The 13,688-nt window shown below is 42.9% G+C and overlaps 1 protein-coding gene across 36 annotated transcripts in view; it reads left to right on the forward strand.

Annotated features, from left to right (window-relative positions):
• camk2b1 (calcium/calmodulin-dependent protein kinase (CaM kinase) II beta 1) overlaps positions 1 to 13,688 on the forward strand; it is a 73,104-nt gene that overhangs the window by 41,058 nt on the left and 18,358 nt on the right. For 7 of the 36 annotated variants that reach the window (XM_030417080.1, XM_030417079.1, XM_030417083.1 and 4 more), the window contains exons 13-16: positions 203 to 298; positions 5,999 to 6,036; positions 8,365 to 8,397; positions 11,081 to 11,149. In XM_030417080.1, the coding sequence (XP_030272940.1) occupies positions 203 to 298; positions 5,999 to 6,036; positions 8,365 to 8,397; positions 11,081 to 11,149 (236 nt within the window). The remainder of the gene's footprint in view (positions 1 to 202; positions 299 to 5,998; positions 6,037 to 8,364; positions 8,398 to 11,080; positions 11,150 to 13,688) is intronic. The other 29 variants (XM_030417087.1, XM_030417114.1, XM_030417094.1 and 26 more) reach the window with 12 other exon arrangements.

A 13,688-nucleotide genomic window follows, 5' to 3' on the forward strand; every position in this document is an offset into this window, starting at 1 on the left:
CCTCTTTAAACTAATGAGCCCGGTTTGTCTCTGCCTTTTTGTGTCTCACATACCTCCTGATATGTCTCTGACTCACCCCTCTCCTCTCACATTCTGTCTCCACCCTTTCTCCATCTTTACCCCCTGTTCCTCATTCACCTCTTTCCCACCCTCCTTGTAACTCTCTGTCTCCATGTGTGACTGGGTATTGGACTCTTAACAGTGGGCAGCAGGCAGACCACCGCTCCAGCCTCTGTAACTGCGGCCGCAGCAGCAGTGGCTGCAGCCGCCGGCACCACCGCAGGGCTGGTGGAACAAGGTAGCATGGTGGCTCACCCAGGGCACGCCACCCCATTCCTGTCCTACCCCACCCCCCACTCTTTTTCCTGTCTTTTGCACTTTATCCTTCTTCTTCCTCTGTTCCTACCTTTTTCATTTTCTTTCCCACCTCCCTCCCTCCTCAGCATGGGAGTTCAGAGCATGATGGCTGACCAAATCGCAAACTACAGCTCCCATTTACTCATCATCTCAAGCATTAGTTATGTTTCCATTTAACTGTTAAGCAGGTTTTAAGCAATCACAACAAATAGAATGCAACCAAGCATTTTTCCATCCATTGGCGAAATGCAAGAAAGGGTTTTTAAATGTTAAAAACACAAATAAGAAATATCCTTAGTCTCACTTTCTGTTGTGCATCTGTTGTTGGCCATATTTTATATTTTTACCCAAGCAAGGATTTTTTTTTTGTTTAAAACAAGTAATAGTTGAAACACAATAGATGTGATAAAAGTTACATTAGGTATGGATTTTTTTTAAAGAGGTCACCATAAAATGGTAGTTTCCATTTGCCCATTCTGTGTTGATGCTTCATAATTCGTAAAGGACTTGGATGGAAGCCCAGCTACTGCTGTCATTTTCCACCCTAACACATCTGTCACTTCCTGTCTGAGATCTGATCTGGTGGCTGCAGTGTCTATCATTGCAATTGACCCATATTCATCCAGTCATCCTCATCTCTAGACGCAGCCACAGAGCATGGCCTCGACCGTACCAAACTGCTGTCCTGTCTATCTGTTTCTCTTTTCTTCCTTCTCACTTTTTTTCCCACACCTCACCTCTGTCACATCAAAACCCCCCACCCCCACCCCATTTTACCCCATTTTCTTTCCTATATTCTGTCAATTTCTATTTCCCTGGCCACTGTTGTCTCACAAGTCACCCTAAACTTTACCACTACTCCACCAGTATCACTCCCACTTTCCCTCATCTCATTTACCTCCTCACTCCTCTTTCCCTCTCTCTTCTTTTCTCTGTCTGACAATGACATTGGAAAGTTCACCCCTGTCAATTTAAGGATGGAACTGCCCAAGAGCTGTCGTTGAATGCTGCATGGGGCACTGGACTGGTGCATGCGCTGCAACACGGGGGATTTTGGTGCATGGTGAACACTGTGGAAGATGCAAGGCTGGGCTGGTTTTCGTGAAGTTAAAAGTCAAAAACAATTTAAGCTTCAGTTTCAGACTTTCTAGCCTATTTGAAATCTTTGAAGGTGAGCAGATTTTAGAGTCGCTATTACGTTCAAACTCACTGAATAAAGATTAATGACACCTTTACTCACAAAATGCACTGCCACAGTTGACAATTGAAAAGTTAAGTTAAAGCTGCATAAATAGGGGGCTTAGATAAAACTTGCAAGAATACTGCATGCTACGGCCCTATCAGCTGGTTAAGACAAACCCTATTAGCAAACACTTTTCCTGTTTATGCATGCAGCTGACACAGAGCAATGTGGGCATCCCCTTTGAGTCTTATTTCTGCTACCCTAACAGATGTATTGAATAAAAATATAATTGCCTTTAGCTCATGAGAAAAATTGTGGTTTTAAAGTGTATGGTGGTAGTTTTATAGAATACTATTTATTTGCTTATAACCTTAATTCTGATAAGCCCAGCTTTAAGCTTCACAAAATTCCCCCAAGACCAAGTGCAAGAGCGGCTGATCCGGTGGAGATTTTAATAAATGTAACCTAATGTATTTGTTCTGGGTATGCAGAAATGAACCGCAAGCATAAATGACAAAAAGCCTAACATGGCAGTCTAACACTGAGCTAAGGAGACAGAAGTAGTGGCAGTGTCCTTGTTTCTGTGGACCACTGGGACTCCACAGTCCTCTCCGTGTCCCTCAGCCTCCACTAGGCTACAATCAAATATTTATAGTGGGCTGTCACCCCCTATCAGCCTCACTCTGCCTCGCTGGCGTACTGGAGGCCTCGCTCTATCTTGCATATTCATGCACACAAATACAATCACAATGTTCTAGAGGTCACCCCGTCCTCATGCAGGAGTAGAGCAAATGTATCTTTTAATGTGTCCTGTCCTTCAAGGCACTATGGCTAGAAGAAGTTCATGAGGAACTTTTGCACCTAAATGGGTTCCTACAGTAGCTCAATGCATTTCAAGATAGCGTTTTTTAGTTTTGTTTTGTTGTGGCTCCTCCTGTTAATCTTCAAGTGAATCCATGCCCATCCTTGTTTTGCTCTTGCAGTGGTGCATCTTGCGTGTTTAAGCAGGAATTTAAGTAGTGCTTTTGTTTTAATCTCTTCCTCCTCTCTTTTCTTGCTTCATGTGTAATTTGTGGCAAGGTAAGGAGCACCCCTTGCTTTTCCACCTTCGGTTTGAATTAGGACACCTTTGATTTTTCAGGTTTCCACAGAGGCATCCTCATCGTCTCTGGAGTTTAAGTCAGCAGTTTGGTTTTTCTTTAAGAAGATCCAGTACACAACTTTGAGTGAATCATGGTGTTTGAAAAGAACAGAATGAAATACCCGTATCGCGTGTTATCATTCCTCTTCTCCTTCCTCTTCCACTCTGCTCTCCTTTCATGTCCTCTCCTCTGTTGCCAAGCCATCAGAGAATAGGCGAGAATGAACCTGACACTATTCTGACCCCATTTCTTCTCCTCAGTAATAACCAGCCTTTGGGAGGAGGAGGAACAGCATAACAATAAACCCATGCACAATCACACCACTCTCACATCCCTCCTGATCATGTAGTGCTTCTTTACTGCTGAATATGCAAACTTCACTTCAAACAGGCGAAACTATCACTGGGAAAATAAATGTTTTTTGTGCCTCAACTAGTCTTCTGTTCACCCAAAGAAATCCCTGTCTAATGGAAAATTCTCATTGAGTTGAGGCTCCTACTGAACATTCAGTGTAGCTGGCTTGGAGGCTTGTTTGGAAAGGAAAGTGAGAATATAAGAGAGGAGCTATGTCTCATGTTCAGATAGGGAGAGATGGGGAGAGGGAGTGGGGAATGGGGGAGAGAGAAAGAAAGAAAATTCCAGACCAACAGAAATAGTGTTTTATGTAACGCGACTGGCTGCTGATGTGATTGCATCTGATTAGACCTGAATTTGCACTCAGCCCCTTTGAATAAGTCCAAGTAAGAATTACGTCCAGGGGAGTAAGACAGAGAGAAGGAGCCTGGGACTTGGACTGGCAGGCGATAAGCACCAGCATTTCACAACATAATAATGCAAGTGTATTCTTTGTCTATGGTTTCTATGTCTCTGACAGTGCTTTAATTTTGCATTCAATTAAACATTTCCAGTTTAATAATTGAATCAAAAAATCCTTCAGGACCTTGTCAGACCAGTGGACCACTTTCCAAAACAATTTAGCAGATTACATGAAACTTCCTCTGGAGCCACAAAATGTTTAATACTACTTTCCATATTTGTAGCAGCTGAGCATTTGAGCGGAGTGGAGCGGCGAGAATTTCTGCTCCTCACTCACAGAGCTGTTTGTTCCCCCCGCTCCAGGCCACTTCACTCAGGTTTCAGCCTGCTTCACTCAAATTGCTCATCGTTCGCTCCAAACAAATAAAGAAATCTGCATTGTATTTTTATTTTAGCTGAAATTGTACCCTGGTATCAGAAAATAACTGAGCAGGCCAAGCCACATTTTCCAGGCAGAAATTATTTATTTAAAGTTAAACTTAGATGCATTCTGGGAGTGAGCAGTACCGGAATTAAATTGGAGCGTAATGGAGCTGGAGATAAGGCGACACTTCAGCTTTTTTTAAAAGCTGCTTTACACTCTATCCAAAATTCTCCTGCTCCCCGCTCAGTAACGCTCCACTCACAAGTACTCCTTAGGACCTGTAAGCACACTTGGATGTGTAAAATCGGACAAGTTAATAATAAGCTTTAGTTTCGGCACTCCGAGGGGAAGGTTTGGCCATTTCTGATTTACAACAGAAGAGACACAGCCAAGTTTTTAAAGGTCCTACATCCATTATATTCAGGCATACAAAAACTACTCTAATGTGTGTCTGACATGGCGTTTACAGAAAAAAGTCTAATTACCACATTCACATCCTTAAAGCGACGTCTTTCCATCACGTTTGTGCTTGCTGAATATTAGAAGAGGATCGGCCACCAGACTATGTGCGATGTCACAAATCAAGACTGCAGGCCCATCTCTTAAAATCAGATTTTCAATGAGCTTGGGGAAAATGATAATTTATACTTTACTCAGTGACTGTGAAAACATCTTTCTAGTGTCAAACTCTACAGCTTAAACATTCAACTGCAGAAACAAAAAAGGGAAAGATATTTTTAGCCAAACAAATAATCACCCAAATGCGGAATGTGAAGCTAATGACTTCCTGGGTGCCCAAGGTCTTTTCCTAAATGTGTGTGTCCACAGTTTAAGCCGTACAGCACCAACAAGTCTCCCTGTGAATTTTTTAAAAAAACACACTGATTCAGTCTCATCAACATCCAGTGTCTTCTGAACAATAATCCTCTGTCTACATCCTCACAGACGTACCCACAACCTCCACCATTATGACATCCCAGAAAATCTGGCTCTTACTTTGGGGCCCCTCTGGGCAACTGTGAATTTATTGAACGCAATCGGACCACCTTGCTGTCCATGCTGCAGCAGTGCAGTCATGGTGAATGCCCTGCGGGACTGTTTTTTGTTGTCGGCACACAGTTTCCACTGTTGGGATTATGGGTATTAAGTTTATCAGACGACTGTGTCTACGGTATCATTCTTCCTATTTTACCTTCCTCCCTTATTACCCTTCATTAGAGAGCAGACTGAAGACTAATCCTTCTTAAGGCCTCCACAGAGTTCTTCAAGGCAGGGCTTATTGTTGGGTCTAGATGGCTGCCGTGCGAGGAAGCCATCTTTGTTTCAGCTCCCTCGCGGCCACAAGGGGGACTTGGCACAAAAATCGATGTGAACCAGTGAATTAAAGTAGATTTGTATCTCACAGACAACAATGTCTTTGCATGGCTGGAAGACAAGACATTGAGTTCTGACCCTAAAGCAATTAGACTAGTCCCAAGACAGACAAGCATAATGAATGTGATGATGGGTTTGGGCTTGAAAGGAATCCACGTTCGACCTTTATTATCAAGCACTGTCGGACCTAGGTTGTCTAGATCCATATCAGCCCTGACATTACTCAAATGCACCTATTTAGTTGTCAGACCGTGTGATTGCATAATGAGCATGACATGCACACGCTTTTGTATTGATCGCTGCCAGGGAGTTATTTAAAGAAGGTGTCTTGGCTGCACAGCATCACTGGAAGGAAAAAACATTAATGAAAGTAATTTTACTAGAAGCTACTTTTTGGGTGGGTTATACTATATGAGCAATGGATTGATCAATTACTCATACAGTACTGGTGCATTCTGGAGGTGGCAGTATTACCTTGCTGGGAGACTCACAGCGCTGCAGTTGAAAAACCAGTTCAAGTCTAAGGCTTTATCAGCCATGTGCTGAGGCACCCTCAACTTTTCAGGTTGTCTCAGCTGAGCCACTGACTTTTCAGAGGTAAATAAAGAATTTTTCACCAATTCAATTCAATTTCAAATCATCAGTTTAGGTTAACGATGTAGCAGATATTGTGAATCACCGAAAAAAGTCATTTCTGCTTTACTTCTGTTTCTGCCCATCTTCACCTCTGACTGGTTATCTTCCCTGTGCTTGTCATTGCAGCAGCTAAGACCTTGCTCAACAAAAAGGCAGATGTCAAGGTAAGGGGTCATCAAATGTCTTGTTCCCACTTTTCTTTCACTCCTCTAGACCTCCTCTTTCTCATGGAACCTCTGCCTCTTCTTTACTGTTTTTCTGGCTAATCTCACTTGTGTCTACTTTGACTCTTTTCTTTGAAGCTGAATGTGTTTGTTACTTGTTTATTTTGTGTCTTGTGTGTCCTAATTTCGCTGGATTACCATGGTGTTATTTTTTTGTGATGTATGGTGACAAGTGGAGATGTGGGTATGTTTTCTGATGTTGTGTGTCTGTATTAAGGCTGTATTTGCAGACCATTCTGTGTGAAAAGCCACAGCTCTACTCTGGATACATATCTGTGAACATGTGTCTTTACATGTGTGTTTATTTGTGTGTGCTTCTGTGTCTATGTGCATGCGTACGCCTATGTGGCGCCTGCCAGAGCGCAAGCCTCACGCAGCACATCCATTTATTTTGAATTGGCATTATTCAGCTCATTGCCACCTTCTTCATCTCCATTATTAAATTTAACCATCTGTCAGCCCTTCCTGTTTGTTTTTTTCATCATTCATCACTTCTTTTCTGTCTCTTCCTCCTCTTCCAGTGCTTCCTTTCCCTGCTCACCCCATCTGGTCTTTAACCCCTCATTCCTGTTCATCCTTTAATGAAGCTCTCTCACCATCCCACGCTCGCACATGCACACACTGCAGTAACACATCCCACACAAGACTTTCATGAATGTGTCTGTGTGACCATGCATGATAGTGCGTGACAAAGCTCGGAACATGACGTTCATGCAAACTAATGCGTTTGCTTTTTTCGGCATTGTTTGGTAGAGCTTTGCGCTCACGCACGTGGACATGCGGGAGTGTGCATGTGTTAACGTAAATGTGAGTGTGTGTGTGAAAACATCAGGTTTGTTAGTCGGATTGAAAAGAGAATGAAAGTGCAAATGAGGGTGTGAGCATGCCTGCACATCGAGCGTGCATAAGTGTGGGTGTCCGCATGCGTGGTTTGCTTATGTGCATGTGCAGCAGTGCGTGCGTGCACATGGCCCCCCCCCCCCCCCCCCCTCCCCTTTTCTCCCTGCTTAGTCGGTTCAGCAGGGAATGTGACTCCGGTTCCAGGAATAGCTGCCAGTCTGGACCCTGGAAACTCAGACGACAGAAATAGACACTTACTTCCACTGCGGCGCACTCATTGCCTAGCAACAGGCTCCCCACACACTCGCCCCAAACCATTTTCTAAAGGCGTCTTCTTCGTTCACTGCCCTCACTGCTCTCCTCCTTCCCTGATGCTTCTCTGGTTTCTCCTCTGTCTCTTCCCACCACCTGTCCTTTTTGTTCTCTTTGGCAACTCTGACCCCCTCTGCTCGGTCTCTCCCTCCTCTTCTTCTCCCGCTGCTTTATCAATGCGTAATGGCACCTGGCGTTTTTCAGCTGTAACACCTGCCCCGCTCCAGCAGGCAGTCTCTCCCTCTCTCTCTCTGGCACAAACTTCACACCACTGTCAGCCTCCCGTGCTGCCAGCTTCTTTCCATAAATGCCACTCCATTCAGCATTTTGCACAGTGTTGTTATGTTGATAACACACTGTATCCATTCTTTTTGTTTCTTAAAGTTATTAAACGTAGCATTTTGATGCATCAATGTGATAACTAGGTAAAATACAAGACGAATAAGGCTTCCAGTGATTTAGTTCATACAAAGTGCGTGCACCTGTGTCCTCAAATTAACGTGCTAATAATTGATATTGATGTGCAAATGCTGCAGGCAGCAACTTTACAAGTAATGAGTTGGTCTTGATTTTAAATTTAAAATGAGTTCTGGGAGCATGCTTTTGTGCTCTGACAGAATACATTTTACATTCCCTTGTCTTTCCTTTTCTATTATGTTTCCGTCTTGCTCCTTGTCGCCCCAAATACTTTTAAGTGATTGACAGAAGAACAGTGGGCTGCAGATTGGCTGCCTGCAAAACTTTTTTGTGATCTGCTTCCCCTCTTATGCCCTGTCTCCCTCCCTGAAGACTTCCACTGAAGCCACCACTCTTTCTCGCCTCCCCACTTTCGCAATAACACCTGGAAATCTTTATTTCTCTGAGGGGAAACACTCATTCTTCTGCTTTGTCCAAGCTGTCTGGAAAAGTCTGATCCTGCTGTCTTTTTAAGGATTTCAAAGCTGCGATGTCATTAAAATGTACACGTTTGACAAGATCTCTCTTGTACTTTGTACCAGTACATTCACGTTTTCTCATCGGTCACATAATTTTTTTCCCCCTCCTTCTTCTACCATCCATCCATCCATCCGTCCATTCGTCAATAAAACCATCCATCCATCAATTGCCTGAGGACAGAAACGCAAGTCCAGCTCTACTGTCCAGTATATGGTGAGCATGCTTTTCTTGCATTTGCCCAGTCATGCCTTTTTTTGCTCCCTCCCTCTTCACTCGTTGACACCTGTGATTGTTTTATCCATCCTCTCATTCCTTTTACTTCTCTGAAGTATCAATCTGTAACACATGAAGCATTTTTTGTTCAAACTGAAGTCAGGTCTCATGCAGGTTTTTTTGTGGGAATAAAGCCCTGGTGCACAAGAAGTAAGTCATTTAACATGTTGGCAACAGCAGCAGCACCTTGTTAGGAATTACAGAAACTGCGAAAGTCAACATGTAGCAGTAAACAAGGTCAAACAAGGACACAAACTGATTTGATATTGTTCAACACAAGGTTGCATAAAATTAGAGTTTTTAGTATCTTAACGCCTCACAAACATAGAACATACAGTAATTTACAGTTACAGTTATTTCTGTAAAAAAAAAAAATAATAATAATACTTGAACAGTTACACACCCAGGAAACTTCAATGCCAGACAGAAGTCACAGCTTTGGCCCTTGCACTGTGCAATGCCATTAGACTAACCCTGACATTATTCTGAAAACATAATAGAAGCAGGATGTTTCAGTTCCATCAGAGTTACTCCAGGGATGCTGCTCTAGATCTGTCAGGGGCACAATTTTAGAAATAGAGGTGGTTCTTGTGCTTGTACTTTTGATTTAAAACTCGTTGGTATTACAAGATGTTGCACATACTTGAAACAAAAAGAAATGCAAATAAAAGTGTGGGTATGTGGGGGACATACTTGCACTTGAGACCACCTGTAAGTACTGACACTTTATCTTTATTAAGTGAATTGAAAAGGAATTATAGCAATCTATCCTTTCTTGAGGCACCTTCTTTCCCCACTGACCTAGTATGTCCGTTGTTTCCACACACCCATCATCCATCCTGCACCTCTTCCCCCTTTCTTCTCCCTGTGCACAACTTTCTTTGCCCAGCTGGGGACCCTCTGGTGATTTTTTTTTCTCCGTCCTTGTTCCTGTTAAGATCATTAAAAGGTATTGATTGTGTGAAGATGTGTCATCTCTTTTCGATTCCTTTCCGCTGATGTGTTTAATTGCGTCACCATGGTTTTCCTTTTAAGACGACAAACGTTTTAGATGTGTGACTTTGGATGTCAACAGCTGTCTCCACCACAGGCGAAGCTTTGGCCTGGACTGCTGTCATCTCGCCAGTTTTTTTTATCTGCCACCCAGGAATATAAGGGGTTTTCTCACCACAGACTTTCATGACGCACACGCTCAGACCCTGAGTTGATACTGCAAACAAGCTTCGACTAAGACATCACACCCTTTAATCGTTACTTTGATGAGGAATAAATTTCCTGTTGCTCCACAGAGGCAGCTGAGTGATGGCTGACGACAGCTTCAGATGGGTTTAATGTGTGCGTGCATGAGATGTGGGTGTTTGTTTGGGCACGGGTGTGAATGTGAAATGCCTATATGTCAGCTTGTTGTCTGCTTATAACAGCTTTTATTTTCATGGCTGTTTGTGTGTGTTTGCATTGTGTTGTGTGTTTGCACTTGTATGTGCTGACGTATAATCTCTCCTCTCCTCTCCTCTCCTCTCCTCTCCTCTCCTCTCCTCTCCTCTCCTCTCCTCTCCTCTCCTCTCATCTCATCTCATCTCATCTCCTCTCCTCTCCTCTCCTCTCCTCCTGATTAAACTTGGGGGCTTACAGAAATTCACATTATGACCTATAAACCCATACACATACACACTCTACTTGTTTTGTGCTCATTCTTAAAATCTTCCTTTCTTAAATTGAGGTAGAAACGACTCGCTAGCTTGATTAGCCATAGAGCTAGGTTCTCTACCCGACCTTTATCAATGACAGTTATGAATTTAACTTGGGTGTAATTGTATTTGATGATTCAGATTATTGTAATTGTAGCTGACTCCTCAGACTGAGTCACTTCGCAATTCACTTCCACACCCAGGAGCCCCGGCAATTCAAAGTTAATATTTCTCCAAACTGGATTACAAATGTAGATTCAATGCAAATATCATTACGATTGAACTCAGCTTTAAAGCACTGGCCGCTCTTTGATGTGTGGTCTTCAAAGGAGCAGACATCGTTGCTTATAAAGGGGATTTATTATGGCCAAACGGTAGAATTGTGGCGATGTGGACTCTTAAGCAGGTGTGACACATGATGATGTCACGCAGTGTCACTCATGTTGCCTCTCAGCATTACAAATCAGTCTCACAAAATGAATTATTAAGGTTACCCTTTTTGTCACTCCTGTTACTGGACTCCACACTCAGTCACTTATGTTTATCTTATGTTTGTAGGGACCTTTAATTACAGCTTAACCACCAGAGGTTTTTTTTTACCTGTTTTGTCTCCCCTCAATGTCATATTTTCAGACTGATTGCAAGATAAAAAGTGTAACCTTAAATGTAAACTTAAGCTCAGACTGTATATCAATAGCACATTAGGCTCAGGTCATCTTTCTCTTCATCTCTAGTGGAAGAGTAGCCAACTATTGTTTTTTTTATGACTTGTGTCATAACCTCTCCTCAAATTTCTTTTTGGACAAGGACACAAAATTGGATACAAAAGTACACATTATGTACAGTGCATGGACACACTCACAAACCCACCCACCTCTTACTGTTGTTAACACTCTTGTTGTGTCTCCTCCCTTTCCCTCTCCTTTCCTGCACAGCCCCAGACAAACAGCACCAAAAACAGCATAGTCACCAGCCCCAAAGGAAACATCCCTTCACCTGCTCTGGTATTTACCTCCTAAGCCCCACCTTTTAGCTGTGTGTGTGTTTGTCCGTCTATCCTTTAAGACACCTACACCCTACCTTACTCCCCCACTCCTTTACCTTTGTCTGAAATCTGTCTCTTTCTGTTTTGTGAAATGTGGTTGATCTTTGCCAAGCCGCTGCGATGGCCACAGCAGTCGGGTAGGTCTGAAACCAGCAGGTGGTGTCAGGAAACATTTCCCTGTGGCAGGTGGGGATGCCATGTGACTTGCACTCGGGTTGATATTGTGCTGCCATGCCATTTTCTCTTGTCAGTGAAAGTTTGCCAAAACAGGAACAGACAGCCAATGCCTGCCGGGGTTGTCAGTGCGATTTACCCCCTTCCCTCTTATTTATGCCTCTGTAGAGAAGCGACTCCCCACCGCGTGAGCATCAAAGTCCAAAGATCTGCAGATTGTCCTTCCAGCCAAATAGCACACCAGCTGCTTTCAAAGAGTAATTCCTCCTCTTCTGTTGATGGTGTGGAAATTAGTGAAATCAGCCAGAATAAAAACCTGCATAGTCCTGGGCTTCTGGCACATGGTCAAAACACACTGTTATATTCTTACTTGGCATCAGGCCTCCAGGGTAGATTTCCAAGTTACTTGTGTTGATTGTGTGTTTCTCTTAACGATCTGTGCAGATGTTTTCATTTTCATTTCATTTTTAGTTAGTTGGAGCCTCTGTATTTTGTTACAGAGCAGCTATAAATTAATAGGTTCCCTAACTGCAAGGTTAACTGTGCTAACCAGCTAGAAGCAGCTAGTCGCTACCAGGCCCACCAGGGGCTTTAAAGCCAGTCCTGCAGTGGCCAGACTGTGTAATTACATTGTCATATGATGCACTAGGGCCCCAAAACACCTTTTCCCATAAATTAACATAGTGAAAAAAGTGTCTGTAAAACGGTGGATACATTTTTTTGGAGCATCACAACCCCCGAGAAATGACTCGTTCGCTGTCAGAATCTGAGCCATTCAGACCAGTTAAATTTGCATAGTCTGGAAGAGCTGCACAATTAGATTATTTTATCCCCGCAAACTTCAACAGGTGGGAAGATGTTTACACATTGTACCCTTAATACTGACGATTTTACATTTACATTTGCCTTCAGTCAATGCCAGGGCTGTATAAGAATTTAAATGGTGTGAGCCCCCACCTGTGTTACCAGGTAAGGGTAGGATAAACCTGCAAAACACTTGATAAAAACACAAATAATCATGTTCATTAGTCTACAGACGCACAGCACAGAAGTTAACATCTGACATATCTTTTCTTACACACTATACCTCATCTTGTAAGTGTTTCCACTCATTAAAGTCTTCCCCAGCAGTTTTTCTTTACAGGAAACACTACTGGTGAAATCCCCTCCATTCTTCTCTGGATAGATTATCTTGATAAAACCAGCAAAACCCCCAAACCTCACCCTGTTTTTAATGACTTTAAAGATATCTACAAGTGTTGCGTGAATGCTCAGCTAATCATTCAGGATGAAGCGCTGCAGGAGGTGACAGTTTCGTGGCATGTGCTCTGTTCTTTTTGCCAAAGTGCCGTTCACAACTACTTCAAGCTGCTCTATCATTTACAGCAAATACTAAATTAGATGAACTTCATTTTGCATTAGTGCTCCTTTCAGAGCACTAAAAGAAAATCTGTATATGAATGCAGAAACGTAATTTATAACTGGATGAAAACTTGAAGACTTGTATAAAGAGGAGGATTTAAAAAGTCTTGTACTCCCTTATATACACTGTTCTGTTAGGAGCCTGTGGCCTTTATCCTAAATCAAATCTGTTCTGTAAGCAAACATGGAAATTGATTATGCTGTAATTGTAGTTGTGTCCAGCAGCGAGGTACATTTGCAGGTATTTTCTGCTGGGCATTTTGATGCCAGAATAGCTGCATTATATCATGCCATTTATATGCCCAGGCCAGTAGCCACGCTCAGATGCCGCGCTAATGATCTCACCAACTCAGACATGTAACACAGCTGAAGACTTGGTCAAGTTTTGGTTTGCTGCAATGCTAAATATAACGGTGACACGCTGACTAGCCAAAGATCCATCTTAGCATTAAAGGATAGAAAAAACAACATTTCTTAAGGCTTTTGGTCAGTGAATCAGGGTAGCCCAGTGGTTCCCCAAGCTTTGGTGTGACACAGTGATAAGAACCGGCTGCCTGCTTACAGTCGTTTCGTCAGAGAAGGCAAGACGCCAGCACGCTGCCATTCACACAGACGGAGCAACAGGTGCTGCCATATGAGTGTATTTTATGATAGGCATTTGTCCCTTTTGTGTGTGTCTGTTTTTTGCATGTTTTCATGCATGTGATGGAAGCTCAAGCCCCAGTCTCACTGCACATCTACAGAATTACTATCAGACGATGGGAAGTTTACGATCATATACTGAAGAGTGTGAAACAGAGCAGAAGAGTTTATTCTGATCTTTAAAGGGAGTAGAGAGTGGGCTGTGGTGTCCATGCTGTTGCTAGGGACTTGAACAAGTTACTGTTAAGCCATTTGGTATG

Source organism: Sparus aurata, chromosome 5, assembly GCF_900880675.1.
Source record: "Sparus aurata chromosome 5, fSpaAur1.1, whole genome shotgun sequence".
Classification (NCBI taxonomy): domain Eukaryota; kingdom Metazoa; phylum Chordata; class Actinopteri; order Spariformes; family Sparidae; genus Sparus; species Sparus aurata.